General features: G+C 48.1%; 1 protein-coding gene across 10 annotated transcripts in view; it reads right to left on the bottom strand.

The window, feature by feature from the left end:
- Window positions 1-16,182, bottom strand: part of CFAP92 (cilia and flagella associated protein 92 (putative)) — a 108,169-nt gene that overhangs the window by 60,028 nt on the left and 31,959 nt on the right. For 7 of the 10 annotated variants that reach the window (XR_009213077.1, XM_058437352.1, XM_058437356.1 and 4 more), the window contains exons 3-5: window positions 10,762-11,037; window positions 6,044-6,234; window positions 4,932-5,145 (exon numbers count right to left, since the gene is read on the bottom strand). Coding sequence is in view for 9 of the 10 variants with exons in the window: in XM_058437352.1 (XP_058293335.1) it covers window positions 4,932-5,145; window positions 6,044-6,234; window positions 10,762-11,037 (681 nt within the window). In the remaining variant the exon portion in view is untranslated. Of the gene's footprint in view, window positions 1-4,931; window positions 5,146-6,043; window positions 6,235-10,761; window positions 11,038-11,679; window positions 12,051-16,182 lie in introns of those variants that run through there. The other 3 variants (XM_032149856.2, XM_058437358.1, XM_058437359.1) reach the window with 3 other exon arrangements.

The raw sequence follows: 16,182 nt of genomic DNA, 5'->3' as shown, positions 1-16,182 counted from the left end.
TTAATTGACCTAATTTCGGTATTGTTGTATCTCAGGGAATAGGGAGGCCTGAGGAGAGGGAGAGACAGGAGAGGGGGAGACAGGCCGATCACTGGAACCCTGTGTTCTGGAGTCAGAACACACACAGCATTTATCAGTTAAGTTCACCGTTTCACACACACGCAGTTCGTGGGACCTCCAAACATTTACAATAGTGACATCAAAGATCACAGATCGCAGATCACCAAAGCAGATATAGTAAGTGTGACAAATCTAAGAATTATCAAAATGTGACAGAGACACAAAGTGAGCACATGAGGTTGAAAAAAACGGCGTCAATAGACTTGTTCAACACAGGGTTGCCACAAATCTCCAATTTGGAAAACGCATGATCTCTGTGAAGCCCAATAAGGCAAAGCATTATCAATCAAGGTATGCCTATAAATGAGTCACCTTCCTCTGAAGAAGATGAAGCAATGGATAAGGCCCCTGTTCTCCTGGAGCTGCTGCCTCCAAATTCCAGGAAACTCAAAACAATAAGCACACACATCTGGGATATGCACACACGTTGAGGTTCTCAGACCTCAGCAGGCCAGCAGCCTCCTCCAAATGCGAGCATTGAGCCCATGACATGCGCTGCCCCACTCACTCCTAGCATTCCACTTTAAGGAGGGCAGTAACATTCCCCATCTCACAGATGAAGATCTGACACTGAAGTAACTTTCCTGTGGTCAGAGAGGTGGTCCTTAACAAAGCCAGCACTGCACCCAGAGTGCCTTGTCCCCAGCCAGGGTGTCAGCTCCTCAATGCCCTTCATTTCTATCCCTAGAGGCCTTGCATGCACATGGCAGCCACCAAGAATGGGTAGGATAATGAATGAATGGAGGAAGTGAATTGACAAATGGAGATGAAAGACGCTACAAGAAAGAAGGGGAAAAAAGGAGGTGAAATTGGATTCAGTGTTGAATTATAGATAACATCTTTGGGGAAAGAGATGAGGCTGAGAGCCGTAGAAGAATGCCCAGCTGGCTGGAGGAAGGCCTTACCACAAGGGACAGCCACGTGTCTGCAGGGACCAGGAGGTGGGCTGTGGTGTGAAGGGGCAGTGGCAGTGAGAAGGAGCCTTGGAAACAGATTCTAAAATGCCTTCAAGGCCAGAACCACTTGGTTCTCTAAAGGCCCTGGGCAGCCATGAACAGCTGCAGAGCAAGGCAGCACCAGGGCCGAAGGGGAGACAGAGAAAGGCCAGGCCGGCAGGAGAGAGGAGGGGGAACAAACCTGGGTGCAGAGAAAGCCAGAGGGCAGAAGGGAGAAGACAGCTGGGCAGAGAGCTCCCAAGAACAACAGGCAGGGGACACCCACTGGGCACCGGGTGGGGGGGCCCAGAATTGAGAGCATAGGAGTAATTAAATATGACTGGGGGGCTTTGAAAAGAATGATGTCTTCACCCAGTCCTGAGAAATTGAGCAGAGGAGCAGATTAAAGGGAAAAGAAATGCTGAGTGTGATGGTTAATACTAAGTGTCAACTTGATTGGATTGAAGGAATGCAAAGTATTGATCCTGCTTGTATCTGTGAGGGTGTTGCCAAAAGAGATTAACATTTGAGTCAGTGGACTGGGAGAGGCAGACCCACCGTCAAGCTGGGTGGGCACCATCTAATCAGCTGCCAGCACAGCTAGAAGAAAGCAGGCAGAAGAACATGGAAGGAGCTGACTTCCTGAGTCTTTCGGCCTTCATCTTTCTCCCATGCTGGAGGCTTCCTGCCCTCAAACATCAGCCTCCAAGTTCTGCAGCTTTTAGACTCTTGCACCTACACCAGTGGTTTGCCAGGGGGCTCTCAGGCCTTCAGCCACAGGCTGAAGGCTGCACTGTCAGCCTCCTTATTTTTGAGGTTTTGGGACTTGGACTGGCTTCCTTGCTCCTCAGCTTGCAGACGGCCTATTGTGGGACTTCACCTTGTGATCATGTGATCCTTAATAAACTCCCTTTCATATATACATCTATCCTATTAGTCCTTCCCTCTAGAGAACCCTGACTAGTACACAGAGTCAGATTAGGATGTGTCCTTCAAGACCAGCAGGCTGAATGCTAACAAGTTCTGGCACGTGACCTACCAGGCATCCAAGAAACATCCTATCCCCTTCATAATATGAGACAGAACTCTTACAGTATTTCTGTACTCCCAAGAAATAAGAGTTTAAGAAATCTTTTTAAGTGAGAAAAGGCAAGACTTAAGACAACATGTACACTAGATTCACAGGAAAAATGTTAACAATGGCTACCTCTGGACAGGAATCACGTGGTTTTAATTTTTTCTCTTTTTTGCTAGGTGATGTCTAAATTGTTTTACAAAGTGAATTTGCACTGCTTTTTAAATGGGGAAAACTTACTTAAATAAGAAGCAGTGATGCTAAGCTTGGGACAGGGTTCAGGAAGGAGCAGGTGCTGTCATTGCAACGTTTCACAGTGCTAGGCATAGTGGCTCACGCTTGTGATCCCAGCACCTTAGGAGGCCAAGGGAGGAGGATTGCTTAAGACCAGGAGTTAGAGACCAGCTTGGGTAACATAGTAAGACTCAATCTCTATAAAAGATAAAATTTAAAAAGTAGCCATGTGTGGTGGCACATACCCGTAGTCCCAGCTACTCGGGAGGCTGAGGCAGGAGGAATCACTTGAGCCCAGGAGCTCAAAGCTGCAGTGAGCTATGATCACATCACTGTACTCCAACCTGGGCAACAGAGTGAGACCCTGTCTCAATCAATCAATAAGAATACTCATAGCAGGAGGCTTATGGCCTCTCCCTGGAGGCCCTAGAACACCTTTTCTCCTTCCTTTTCTGACCACCAAATTCCCTTTACCCATCCAAACTTTGCTACTATGGCCCTTCCTCCAGGAATCCTTTCTGATACTCCCACCTCAGCACCCTACTCCAATGAGAGCCCACTGCAGGGCAGATACTAACCAGAAGTGTGGCTCAGCAGATCCGAACAGGCCTGGAATCTGCATGTAAGCATCTGATGCAGGTGGTCCACAGCCCACACTTTGAGGACATGGTCCTTTCCTTTAGTCCAGGTGAGAAAAATTACCTTGAATCCCATTTTCTCACACTGGAAGCCTACAACTTGTAGTGTTTAGGTATACATATCAGTGTTTCTCAGCCAGGGGCGATTTTGACCTCCAGGGAACATCTGGCAATGTCTGAAGAAATCTGATTGTCACAACTGGCAGGCTACTACTGGCAGCTAGTGGGGAGAGGCCAGAAATGCTGCAAAACACCCAACAATCCACAGAACAGCCCCCACAGCGAGGAATTATCTGGCCCAAAATGTCAATAGTGCCAAGAGTAAGAAACCCTGGACATAAATGAAAGATTGAAAGTGGGAAGTTCCAAGCCTCCAAGGTCAGAAAGGCTCCTTGAGAAGGTGGGCTGGAAAGTCAGAGAAAAGCAAGGCTTTCCAGCCTCACAAAATTGAGGATAATTATACTTGTCTGGAAGGTGCTGACAACGATAATAGTACCATACATTATTGATTTTAATATGTACGTCTGTTTTACTTTTTTTTTTTTTTTTGAGATAAGGTCTTGCTCCATCACCCAGGCTGGTGTGCAGTCGTACAAACACAGCTTACTGAAGCCTCGATCTCCCCGGCTTAAGCAATCCTCCCACTTCAGCCTTCCAAGAAGCTAGAATTACAGGTGCACATCACCATGCTGGGCTGATGTTTAAATTTTTTGTAGAAACAGGGTCTTGCCACGTTACCCAGGCTGGTCTCAAACTCCTGCCTCAGCCTCCCAAAGTGCTGGGATTACAGGCATGAGCCACTGTACCTGCCTTTTTAAAATTTTTATCATCTCTAAGCATCAGGATGCATCTTACAATTAATGCCATGTCATAGTTTAATTGGTAACATTTAATTACAGTTCTTATATTTTCTACAGACAATGCACACCCTCATTGCCTGCACCCAGGTGGACCACTCCCGTCAACCTGCCTCCAGTATTCCAGTGAAGCAGGTACTAGTTATTTTTCCTTTTTTTTTTTTTTTTTCAGATGAGAAACGTATGTTCAGGAACATGCCCAAGTTACCAGCAAGTACAAGATGGAGACAGGACTGAATTCCACCATCTGGCTTCAAAGCCTGGATCTTTCCATCCCTCCTGGCTCTCTCCTTCAAGATGAGTTCAAAAGACTTTCTGACATTGGCTGGGCACAGTGGCTCACACCTGTGATCCCAGTATTTCAAGAGGCCAAGGTGGGTGGATCACCTGAGGTCAGGAGTTCGAGACCAGCCTGGTCAACATGGCGAAACCCCGTCTCTACTAAAAACACAAAAATTAGCCAGGCGTGGTGGCGCGTGCCTGTAGTCCAAGCTGCTTGGGAGTCTGAGGCAGAAGAATCACTTGAACCGGGGAGGCAGAGGTTGCAGTGAGCCGAGATCACGCCACTGCACTCCAGCCTGGGTGACAGAGCGAGATTCCATCTCGGAAAAAAAAAAAAGACTTTCTGATATTGATATAATATTTACACAAATGAGTCTGGAAGAGTCTACATGAGAATCTTCAGACAATTGGCTTGGGGTGGGGGGATTTTTAAGTTTTCTCTTTTGTTCCTTGGTATCCTCTAAGATTTTTTTGTTTTTTTTTTGTTTGTTTTTTTCAGTGAACATATAATACTAGTCCAGACCGGTGGTGGGTGCCTGCATCAGAGCTGCCCTGGAATGAAAGGGCCCAAAAGGTAGAGTTGCAAGAACACTGCCCACCACACCCTCACTCCCCTAGGTGGCGCTTCCTGTCACCACAGCGCGGCCTGGTGGGATGCCCTGCCACATCTGCAAAACCCGTGTGTGCACATGCCAATTAGATGAAGGAAACCAGGAGACACTGGCTTTTATGCTGTTACTAGTGAGTAAACCCCAGGCTTCCAGAGCCATTTCAAATAAAACCAGAGCACCTGACTTATGAAAAGCTCCCACGTCATCTGTGAAGCCGGCAGTCTTTAATCGGTAATATCTGACTTTTCTTGACATCTTGTCTTTAGTGTTCCAGAGCCTCAAGGTGATTTTGTGGAAATTTATTTTCTTTAATAATTCCTTTGTCACACTGATATTAAAAGTCTGCTCCCATGACACCCAGGCTTTGTCACCTTCGTGCCACGGCTTCACGGTCTGTGTAAAACAACATTCAGAGATGTCAACTGGGGAAAGATGTGCAAAGGCCGTGGCGAACAGAGCAAGCCCCAGCCCCAGCCTGGCCCTCAGCAGCAGCACTGCCTGACTTCAGTACCTGGTCACTCTCCAGGCTCTGAGCTCAGGTAAAATGGGGTGTTGTGTGCTGGTCCCTGTCAGACTTTTGAATTCCTCAGGAAGAATAAAATCAAAGTAATTACCTGCAAATAGCATCCTCCTCGATTGCTTCTAAGCAATGACCCAGGGCCAAACCACTGGCAGGAGTGTGTGTGTGCTGGTAGTGTGTACACACACATGCACACACACGTCTGCACACATGCACACACACAGAAAAAATAAATCTCAAGAACTACAAAAACTTTTGAAACATTCTGGAAATTACTGGGTAAAATATCTAAATAAAAAATAGGCCAGGTGCGGTGGCTCACGCCTGTAATCCCAGCACTTAGGGAGGCCAACGCGGGAGGATGACTTGAGGTCAGGGGTTCGAAGCCAGCCTGGCCAACATAGTGAAATCCCGTCTCTACTAAAAATACAAAAACTAGCTGGGCAGGGTGGCTCGCGCTTGTAATTCCAGCTACTCAGGTGGCTGAGGCATGAGAATCACTTGAACCGGGAGGCGGAGGTTGTGGTGAGCAAAGATCGCACCACTGCACTCCAGTCTGGGCAACAGAGCAAGACTCCGACTCAAAAAAAAAAAAAAAAGTCAGGAATTGGAATGATCAGGTCAGTGCAGATTCCTACTCAGGAGGTGGGGACGGGATTCTCCAATTCTAGCAAGCTGGAGGTGGAGCTGATGTTGCATATCCATGGAGCAGCACACTTTTCGTGATGAGCCTGAGACCATATGCAAGGCCACACCCACTCACAAACGCACCTTTACTCCTGACTCCAGGAACACTTTGGCAACCATCGGAAATAGCAATATGTCAACTTTTTTAGGTTCTCCATCGTCCGGCAGGAGGAAATACTCAATGTGGTAAAAACGACGCATCTTTGTAACAGAACTGTCCGTTTTAGGGTGTTTCTTATATTTTTCAATCAAACTTGCATATTTTCCCTTATGACCTTGAAGATACAGATTGAAAAAGTCTTGTTTTAACCTCATGTGGAAAAGCAGACCCGTCTCCCCAGTTACCTGGAGCTTGATGTTGTGAGAGGCTGTGCGCTCCACATTGCCTGCCCGACTTGGGGAAGGAGGCACAGGTCCAGTGCTCCTAGCCAGCAGAGTAGCACGACCTGGACTGGGCACCCGAGTGCAAAATTTAAGTGCATGGTTTTCAGAGTGAGTGTCTCAGTTGGAGAGTGAGTGTTGGTTAGCAGGCCTAGGGTTAAAAAGGTGATAGAGTTAAAGTGAAATCACATGGCCAGGCCAGACGTTATTAGGAGAGACGCCCTACTTGCCTTACTCTAGTCCCTCCTGGCCCTAAGAAGCAGGTAAAAAAAAAAAAATCACAGTACAATGTGATTTGTGCAATAATAGCAGCAGGAACAAGGTTGTGAAGAATGAAGGTGGAGGAGCAAACTCTGCATGGGGAGGGTGGGGTGGGCCTCCCAGGGGGGACCTTAGCAGAGTCTTAGAGGAGCAAAGCTGGCAGATATTCCAGACAGACAGAGAAAACAGCTACCCAATGCTTCACCCATGACAGGGTGACAGGATGTGGAAGGTACAGATGGGCTTCTGCCAGAGTCCAGAGCCCAGTGAGCCCCCTGACCCCACCCCTGGTTGCTTACACTCCAGCTTAAACTCCACACTCTCAGTTGGGGCTTTTCACATCATAAGCTCCATAAACATTTAATCCAAATATCATTCTATAAAAACATGACTATCTTTAAAGCTGTAGTTTTTTTTTGTTTGTTTTGTTTTTTTTTTTTTTTAGACGGAGTCTCGCTTGTCTCGATCTCTGACCTTGTGATCCCCCTGCCTCGGCCTCCCAAATCTGGATTACAACGTGACCACCCCCCGGCCTAAACTGTATTTTTTTTTGCTCTGTCACCCAGGCTGGAGTGCAGTGGCGCAATCTCGGCTCACTGCAAGCTCCGCCTCCTGGGTTCACGCCATTCTCCTGCCTCAGCCTCACCGAGTAGCTGGGACTACAGGCGCCCGCCATCACGCCCGGCTAATTTTTTGTATTTTTTTTTAGTAGAGACGGGGTTTCACCTTGGTCTCGACCTCCTGACCTCGTGATCCGCCCGCCTCGGCCTCCCAAAGTGCTGGGATTACAAGCGTGAGCCACCGCGCCCGGCCTAAAGCTGTAGTTTTTAAAGTCTAAATTTTTAACCCCAGGAGGCTGCTGCAGCATTAATTTTTCTGCTACCAAAATAGTTAGCATTTGTGCAGAGATTGGAGTCAAGCTTCTCCTGCCAGTCTCTGGTAGCATTAGACCTTTTCTGATTCAATCCCAGGTGGGCCAGCAAGTGGACAAACAGAGCCTCTCATTTTCTGTAGACAGAAAGGCAAGTTATTTAGCCCTTTTAAAGGGGAAGTTGACAATATCTATCAAAAACTATAAATGCATGCCTTCAATCCAGCAAATTTACTTCTTGGAATACAGGCAACAGAAGTGCCCACATATATGCACAAAAATGTATGTAAAGAATGTCTATTGCAGAATTGCAACAGAAAAACATTTGAAACAACTCAAATATCCATCAATAAGGGGTAGGATAAATTAGAGACATATAATGGAATACTGTTAACATACAGGTGTTTAAAATGAAACAACAAAATTAAAACAAGTATCCTTGGCTGGCGAAGTTGCTCATGCCTGTAATCCTAGCACTTTGGGAGGCCGAGGCGGGAGGATGATCTGAGGTCAGGAGTTCCAGACCAGCCTGGCCAACATGGAGAAACCCTGTCTCTACTAAAAATACAAAAATTAGCTGGGCATGGTGGCACGTGCCTGTAGTTCCAGCTGCTCAGGAGGCTGAGGCAGGAGAATCACTTGAATCCAGGAGGTGGAGGTTGCAGTGAGCCAAGATCGCCCCACTGTACTCTAGCCTGGCTGACAGAGGGAGACTCTGTCTAAAAACAAACAAACAAATAAACAAAAAACAAGTATCCTTGATCATATTCTAAGATAATCTAAATCATGTCAAAAAATTTTAAAGTAAGTTGTAGGATCTCATTTCTCTGAAATAAACAATTTATAGGCAGGGCATGGTGGCTCACGCCTGTAATCCCAGCACTTTGGAAAGCCAAGGCGGGTGGATCACCTAAGGTCAGGAGTTCAAGACCAGCCTGACCAATATGGTGAAACCCCATCTCTACTAGAAATACAAAAATTAGCTGGGCGTGGTGGCATGTGCCTGTGGTCCCAGCTACTTGGGAGGCTGAGACAGGAGAATTGCTTGAACCTGGGAGGCAGAGGTTGCAGTGAGCTGAGATTGTGCCACTGCACTCCAACCTAGGCAACAGAGCAAGACTCCATCTCAAAAATAAATAAACAATTTATATAAAGAAACATTTATGTACTCATCTATAAATACTCAGCTATTGAAGGAAAAAAAAACAATTAAACTAGAATTTCATGTAGAGCTGAAGGTATGTCATTTAAAGGTACTGGCATGATAAAAAATACTCTTAGGCACACAAGGTCTCATAAAGTTCTGCCCCACAGAGATCCATTTTATAAAATTTGCCTTTAGAGGGCAATAACAACAACAAAAACACGCTTAGAAGATGCTGTGAAAGAGATGAGGGCTAAAGGAGATCAAGTGCCAATTTTCTTTTAGTTGGTATTTGCCAGATATCTTTTTCCAGGCTCTTTTGCTTTATAGCAATAGACCCAAGAGTAAAGGCATCATTTTAGACAGGAATGGTCACCATAAAATGACAAAAAGTTCAATTCACCAAGAAGATGGAACAGTTCTAAACACACTATACACCCAACCAGACGGCCTCCAAAATATCTTAACCAACCATCTGTAAGATTCTCCCCAGGGCCTGAAAGCTTAAGGAGATGAATAACACCTCCCTTCTCAAGCCTAGTCCCAAGGCGTAAGGCCACTTAAGTCAGCAGCGTGCACCAGCCAAATTAGCAGAAGCAGGAGGAGAGCCGGCTGGAAGACACCTACCCCGGCCAGAAGACTTGAAGATGAGAAAGAGGCCATCCGGGTACAACGCAGCAGTTACATCAGACTAGGACACTTCCTGTTTACAGGAGACTATAAAACCTTTGCCCCGTCCTCACTTGGGGCTGACGCCATTTTAGGCCTCAGCCAGCCTGCACCAAGGAGCTCATTAAAACTGCATGTTGCTCCACACTGCCTCGTGTTGTCTGTTAGCACGCTCTCGGGGTTCCAACCAACACAAGAAACTTACACCACTGACAGAATACCAGGAGAAGTTGAAATCATAATGGTGGGCTAGTTCAAGTAAGCAGATGAAAACAAAACAAAGCAAGGTCTATCAAGAGGTGAAGTACTACTTGTCTCCGCCCCTCATATTGGGCTGGAACCATGTGACTTGGTTTGGCCAATAAAATGCTAGCAGGTGGGAGACACTCAAAGACTTGAGGAGTGTTTGTGGGGCTAGACTTGCCCTCTTGTGTGTCTCTGTGTTTCTAGAACAAGAAGGGGTGTAGACTAGCCCACTGGTACAGGAGGAAGAGGAGCAACATGAAGCAGCGCCGAGCTGTTTCAGAACCCAGCTTAGACCAGCGCCCAGCACCTCCAGGAGAAACTCGGGTTCCTGTGTGCAGCCAGAGTTTGGGGGCTTGTTTGGGTTTGTTGCACCGCATTTTTGTGGCAATAGCAAATTGATACACCTTTACATTCAGAGATGTTGATTCAACAGATCGGAGAAAATGTAATTTTTGGCTGGGTGCGGTGGCTCACGCCTTTAATCCCAGCACTTTGGGAGGCCGAGGCAGGAGGATGACCAGAGGTCAGGAGTTCGAGACCATTCTGGCCAACATGGTGAAACCCCGTCTCTACAAAAAATGCAAAAATTAGCTGGGTGTGGTGGCGTACACCTGTAATCCCAGCTGCTTGGGAGGCTGAGGCACAAGAATTGCTTGAACCCGGAAGGCTGAGGTTGCAGTGAGCTGAGATCACACCACTGCACTCCAGCCTGGCGGCAGAGCAAGACTCCATCTCAATTAAAAAAAAAAAAAAATTTATTTATTTATTTATTTATTTATTTATTTTTGACAGAGTTTCGCTCTTGTTGCCCAGGCTGGAGTGCAATGGCACGATCTCGGCTCACCACAACCTCTGCCTCCCGGGTTCAAGAGACTCTCCTGCCTCAGACTCCTGGAAAATGTATTTTAAACAAGGTATTAGGTGATGCACAAGCGCCTATGAGAATCAATGCCTTAACCTCTCCATGGTTTTTTTTCCCACTGTAAAAAGCAGACAGAACATCACCTGCTTTAGGGTTGTTGAGAGGATTAAGTATGTGAAGCTGATGCAGCCACAGTTGGGCCGCTCCTAAAATTGCTGTTTCTTTTCAACCTGTGCTCCTGGCTGGCACTGGCCAGCCCGCTTTGGGGTGAGGCAGGTGGAGAGAGGATGTGGGGCACATGCGCCCTAAACTCCTGCAGAAAGTCATGCACCTCCTTTTTTCAGAGGGTATTCTGCTCTAGCACTTACCCGTATTCACAGGGAAGGCCAGTGAGATGGTGAATTTGCAGGGGACCACGTGGGGCACGTCAGAGCTGAAAGTGCTGGCAGGCTCAGATGAGGACTCGATGCTGCTGCAGGGGCGGTCAGAGTCAGACTCCTGGGCCCTGGCCTTGACCTTCAGGTGTTCCTCCACGTCACACTCGCTCGTGGACTGGTAAAAGCTGGTGATGGAGGAGATGGGCTCTATGCTTGCGGGGTCCTCTTCCCACTCCCAGGCATGTAGCGACATGGCCGCCGGCGGTCCTGGCAGGGAGAAAGTGAAGGCTGTCCCCGCCTGTATTCCAGGGCTGCTCCAGGAGGTGAGCCCGGCCTCCTGCAGGAGCACCCACCCTTCTCTTTCCTGCTTCCCCCGCCTGCTCCTGGATGAACGCCGGGGCTCCTTCACTGCCTGCCACACAGTCGGTACTCAATCGACTTAGAGAATGAATGAATGAAGGAACAACAGATAAGGGTGCCTGGCAGTAAGCACGACGACGAGCAACCCTGTTCCCTTCGCCTAACCAGGAGTCAGTCGCCGGGCTTCTGGAATGCCTGCCCCAGGTGAGCAGCTCCCGGGAGCCACCAGGCGGGAGAGGGGGCGTCTGCTCAGGCAAGCCTGCTGCGCCTAAGCACAAGATGCGTTTGCTATTTGGGGAGAGGCAAACCAGGCCGGGGGCAGCACGTGCAGGAGCCTGGCGAGGTCCGGGAGGGCAAGCCCTGCCCCCAAGACAGAACATCAATGTGCACTGGGTGATGGGCTCGGGGCATCAGCTCAGGCCCATGGAGGCGGAACGCCGGGCAAACGCCGAGGAGGGAACACGCGTCGAGGCGAGGCGGGAAGAGTCCCGGGCTGCGGCGGCCGAGGGGGGGCAGGGGTCGGGGTTCCCCTCCAGGTGCTGGCGGTACCTGCGAGCGGAAGCGCTGGGCGGCAGCAGGGACTTGGACCGTGACGGCAACTCCCGCACCGGATCCACAGCCACGCGAGCGAAGAGACTTCAAGACTGAGAGAAGCGTCCGCGGGTGCAGGGACGGCCGCAGGCCCAGCAGCTCAGCTCCGTTGGCGGTTGCTAGGAAATGCGAGAGCGTGCGGCCTGCGGGCGGGGCTCCGCGGGGCGGGGCTTTCCCCCTCAGCCACTGCGCGCAGTCTGTCAAATGGCTGCATCCAGGTTCAGAAACCAGCTGCCTTCATTCATTCACTCATTCATTCACTCATTAAGGAGTTTCTTCTCTGAACGTCAGCACCTGCTATAAGCCTGGCCCTTGCCCGTACGATGGGGGAGAGGGGTAGATGACTCCTCCCTCCCCCTCCATCAGCTCCCACTTCCCATTCTTTAATAAAAGCAAAGGAAGCTGTGGGCTCTGCAAACTCCAGACCTCCCCACGAGCCCTCTCATTAGATTCTCTGCTTCTGTCGCTGATGTCCTTAAAATAGCATGAGAATTCTGGTTAGTGATCATGAGCGCCAACTCAGAGATGAGAAAACAAAGCTTAGAGAGGTGAAGCGATTCGCCTGAGGTCACACAGCAAGTAGGGCGCAGCACTGTGCAAGTAGGGCGCAGCACTGTGTTGAAATCCGGACTGCCTGACTCCAAAGCCTCCGTTCGTCTGCTAAACCACCCAAGCTGAGAACCCTGGCTGCGGCTCGTAATGTAGAAGACCTCAGCACAGCAAGCGGCTGGGGCAGAGGGCTAGGGTAGGCTTCATGGAGGAAGTGAGCAAAGCCAAATCTAGGGGGTGACTAGGCAGAGGCGGTGAAAGAGAAAGCATCCCAGGTAGAGGAACAGCATATGCAAAGCCCCATAGAGATGAAAGGGCATGGCAAGTTTCAGGAATGGATGGCAAGGCTGTAGCAGTGTGCGGGGCCCATGGTACATAGCCCCACAGGGCAGGTTAGGGCACAGGACTTTGGGCAATGGGGAGCCAAGGCAGGTCTTCTGTTGAGGGAGGGTACCCCGCTCCAGCAGTCAGTTTGTTCAAGAGAATGGGAGCTGAGGGTACACACATGCTTGGCTATTAAGAAAACTAGCTGAGTTGAGCTATGACCTACTTGGTGTCAAAGAGCAAAACTGTGACACAGCTGGGGCTGAGACCCAAGTCCTGAGCCTCCCAGTGCATGCCTCCCCAGACTGCTCTCAGGGCATGGGACAGCTCCTTTAACACTGGGCGTTCCAATACTCCTCGGGTTCAATCAGTCTGAAAAACAGCCTCAAGTACAGCTGTGAGGGAAGATACCAAATGGCAGTGGGCCCTGTGAGGAGGGGGTTCAAACTGTCAGCAGGAGAACCGCAACCACCCTGCCCACACCCCACCTGCAGCAGCCTGGAGACTGCTGTCTGTATGCCAGGAAGTGCTCAGGAGACACAGGAAGGGCTGGAAGAATACAAAGCTACTCAGATACACCAGCCCCCAAAAGGGCCCTTTAACAAGGGCAGTTCCACACCACCACCACTCTTGGACAGACATCAGGCCTCCTGCTCCCCAGGTCCTACCCACTGGCCTGAGGCTGGTTTCCCTCCAAAGGTTCCTTGATCACATCACCACCTAGGATAGAGGCCAATGTCTCCCCAAGCTCAGTAGTGAGAGGCCAGAGGTCTTGGACCAAGGGCCAATGTGCCATGCTGGATGTGCATTGGAAACACCTACATGTCAAAAATATAATTCTGAGGCTTCATTAAAGACCCGTAGAAGTGACTCTCCGGGGGTGGGGCTTAGGAACCAGTGGCAGATTGTATTTTCCAAAGACAGCCACCTCAAAAGATTCCCTCCCACATAATCTTCTGGTAGGCATCATGAGGTTCACATTCCTCCCACCCAGCTGGGGGGTCTAGTCCCCTTCTCTGGAAACTGGGCAGACCTCTGTGACTGGCTCAGTCAAAAGAGTGCAGAGGAAATTACACTATGTGATTTCTGAGGCCAGGTCATACAAATTCCATCTATCTCTGCCCTGTTCTTTTGAGGTATAGTATTCATGCTAGGAATACAGCTACCAGGTTGTGAGGAAGCCCAAGCAGCCATGTGAAATGGCCACATGAAGCTGTTGTGACTGACGGTTCCCAGCCAATTGCCAGCCTCAACCCCCAGACATATGAGAGTGCAAGACTTCAAATGATTCCAGCCCTCAGTCTTTGAGCCACCCTGGCTGACACTGAGGAACAGAAACAAGCTGTCTCCATCATGAGAAATTGCAGATTTATAAGCAAATTGTTGCTCTCTTAAACCACTAAGTTTTGGGGTGATTTGTTGTACAATAAATAATAGGAACGGGAGCCATATTTTTAAATTACCACCAAGATTGTATCGCACAACCAGAATATGGAACCACTGCCCTGAGAGAGATGGTGTCTGGGTCAAGACCTAGGGCATCACAGGATGAAGTGAGGGCAAAGGTGTGCCACCCACTACTCAGGTATGAGAGTGGTGGGTCTACAGCCCTACCTCAGTGAAGATGGCTTCAGAGCTGGCAGATCAGAAGCAAAGGAATGGGGTTTCTGTTTCAGTTATCTGTTACTGAGTAAAAACCATCCCCAAACTTAATAGCATCAAACAAACGCTTGTTATTTCTCACCACTCCATGCATCAGCTGGGTAGTTCTCTGCTGGCCTCGCCTGGGCTCACTCCCTACACTGTGCTCAGCTGGAGGACCAACATGGCTGGAAGCTGCCAGAAGTCCTCATTTGCATGTCTGGCAGTTGCTGCTGGCTCTCCATGGGCCCCTTGGTTCCGCTCCATGGGTTCCCCCGCCCCTAGTGGTACACCAGCTTCCTTCTATGTGGTGCCTCATCTCCCCATAGCCTGGCCTGGCTTCCTCAGATGGCATTCTCAGAGCAGGGATCCCAGAGGGCAAAGAAGAAGCTGCAAAGCCTCTTGGGACCTCGGTGTGGAACCAGCACCATGTCATTCTGCTACATGCCATTAACCAAAGCAAGTCATGAGGCTGGCCCCACTTCAAGGGGATGAAGACATGGACTGTACCTCTGGTAAGCAGAGGGACAAGCATCCAGGGGTGGGAGGTGTTCAAGGTCACTGAAAAATCCATCCCTGCTTCCTTACTCTGCTGGGTGGGGAGTTCCCAAGCTCCCACAGCTTATGTAGAGGCCTTCCTGAAGCTATCCCAAGACTCTGGCAGCTGGAAGCATATTGGGAATCAGCTACATCCACCTTCTTCTTGCCCCTTCCGCATTTTTAACAGCTTTACTGAAGTATTTTTTATTTAATAAAATCCATCCATTTCAAGCATAGAATTCAGTGATTTTCAGTAACTTTACCGAGTGGTGCAATCATCATCATAAATTCATTTTAGAACATTTTCATCCCCCTAATAAGACTTCATGCACATTTATAATTAATCTCTGTTCCAACTCCCAGTCCTAGGCAACCATATCTACTTTGTTTCTAAAAATTTGCCTTTTCTAGACATTTCCTATAAATTGAGTCAGACACTATGTGTTCTGGCTTTGTAACTGGTTTCTTTCACCTACCGTTACGTTTCTGAGGTTTATTTATGTTGAGGCATGTGTCAGTATTTCATTCCTTTTCGTGACTGAATAATATTCTATTGTATAGACAGACCACAGTTTGCCTATCCATTCATCAGTTAATGGGCATTTGGCTTGGGCATTTAGACATTTATGAACAATGTTGCTATGAACATTCCCACGCAAGTCTTTGTGTGGATGTGTTTTCATCTCTCTTGGGTCGATATCTAGGAGTGGAAGAGTTGGGTCATATGGTTGTTTTGTGATTAACTTCTTGAGAAACTGCCAAACTATCTTCCACAGGGGCTGCATCATTTTATGTTCCCATCAACAACATGAAGTTTCCTGTTTCTCCAAATTCTTGACAAGATTTATTGCCTGTTTTATTCACTACAGCTATTCTCGTGAGTATAATATAGTATTTCATCATAGTTTTCATGTGCATTTCCCTAACAATTAAGAATACTGAGATTGTTTTATGTACATGTTGGCCATTTATACAACTTCTTTGGTGAAATGTCTGTCTGTATCTTCACCCACTTTTTGATTGGATTGTTTGTCTTCTTGTTACTGAGTTGTAAGAGTTCACTGTAAATTCTGAATGTAAGTCCTTTACTAGGCATATGTTTTACAAATATTTTCTCCTAGTCTCTTGTTCGTCTTATTTTCTTAATAGTATCTTTTGAAGTGCAAATGTTTTGAACTTTGATGAAGGTCCAATTCATCATTTTTTTTGTTTTTTGGATCATGCATTTGGTGTTGTATCTAAGAAATCTTTGCCTAACAACAGGCCTATTTTTAATAGAAGTAAAGCTTGGTGTCTGAACACTAAGCAAATCCACTAACCAAGACCCCTAAAAACCCAAAACCTTTATGACACTGAAAATAATGGCCCAAGGACATTCCCAGACAGTTCTGGGCTCTGGATAGAATA

The sequence above is a fragment of the Hylobates moloch genome, unplaced genomic scaffold, assembly GCF_009828535.3.
Source record: "Hylobates moloch isolate HMO894 unplaced genomic scaffold, HMol_V3 SCAFFOLD_4, whole genome shotgun sequence".
NCBI classification, from domain to species: domain Eukaryota; kingdom Metazoa; phylum Chordata; class Mammalia; order Primates; family Hylobatidae; genus Hylobates; species Hylobates moloch.
Note: the sequence above shows the minus strand (reverse complement) of the source record. Positions and strands in the feature narration are given on the sequence as shown.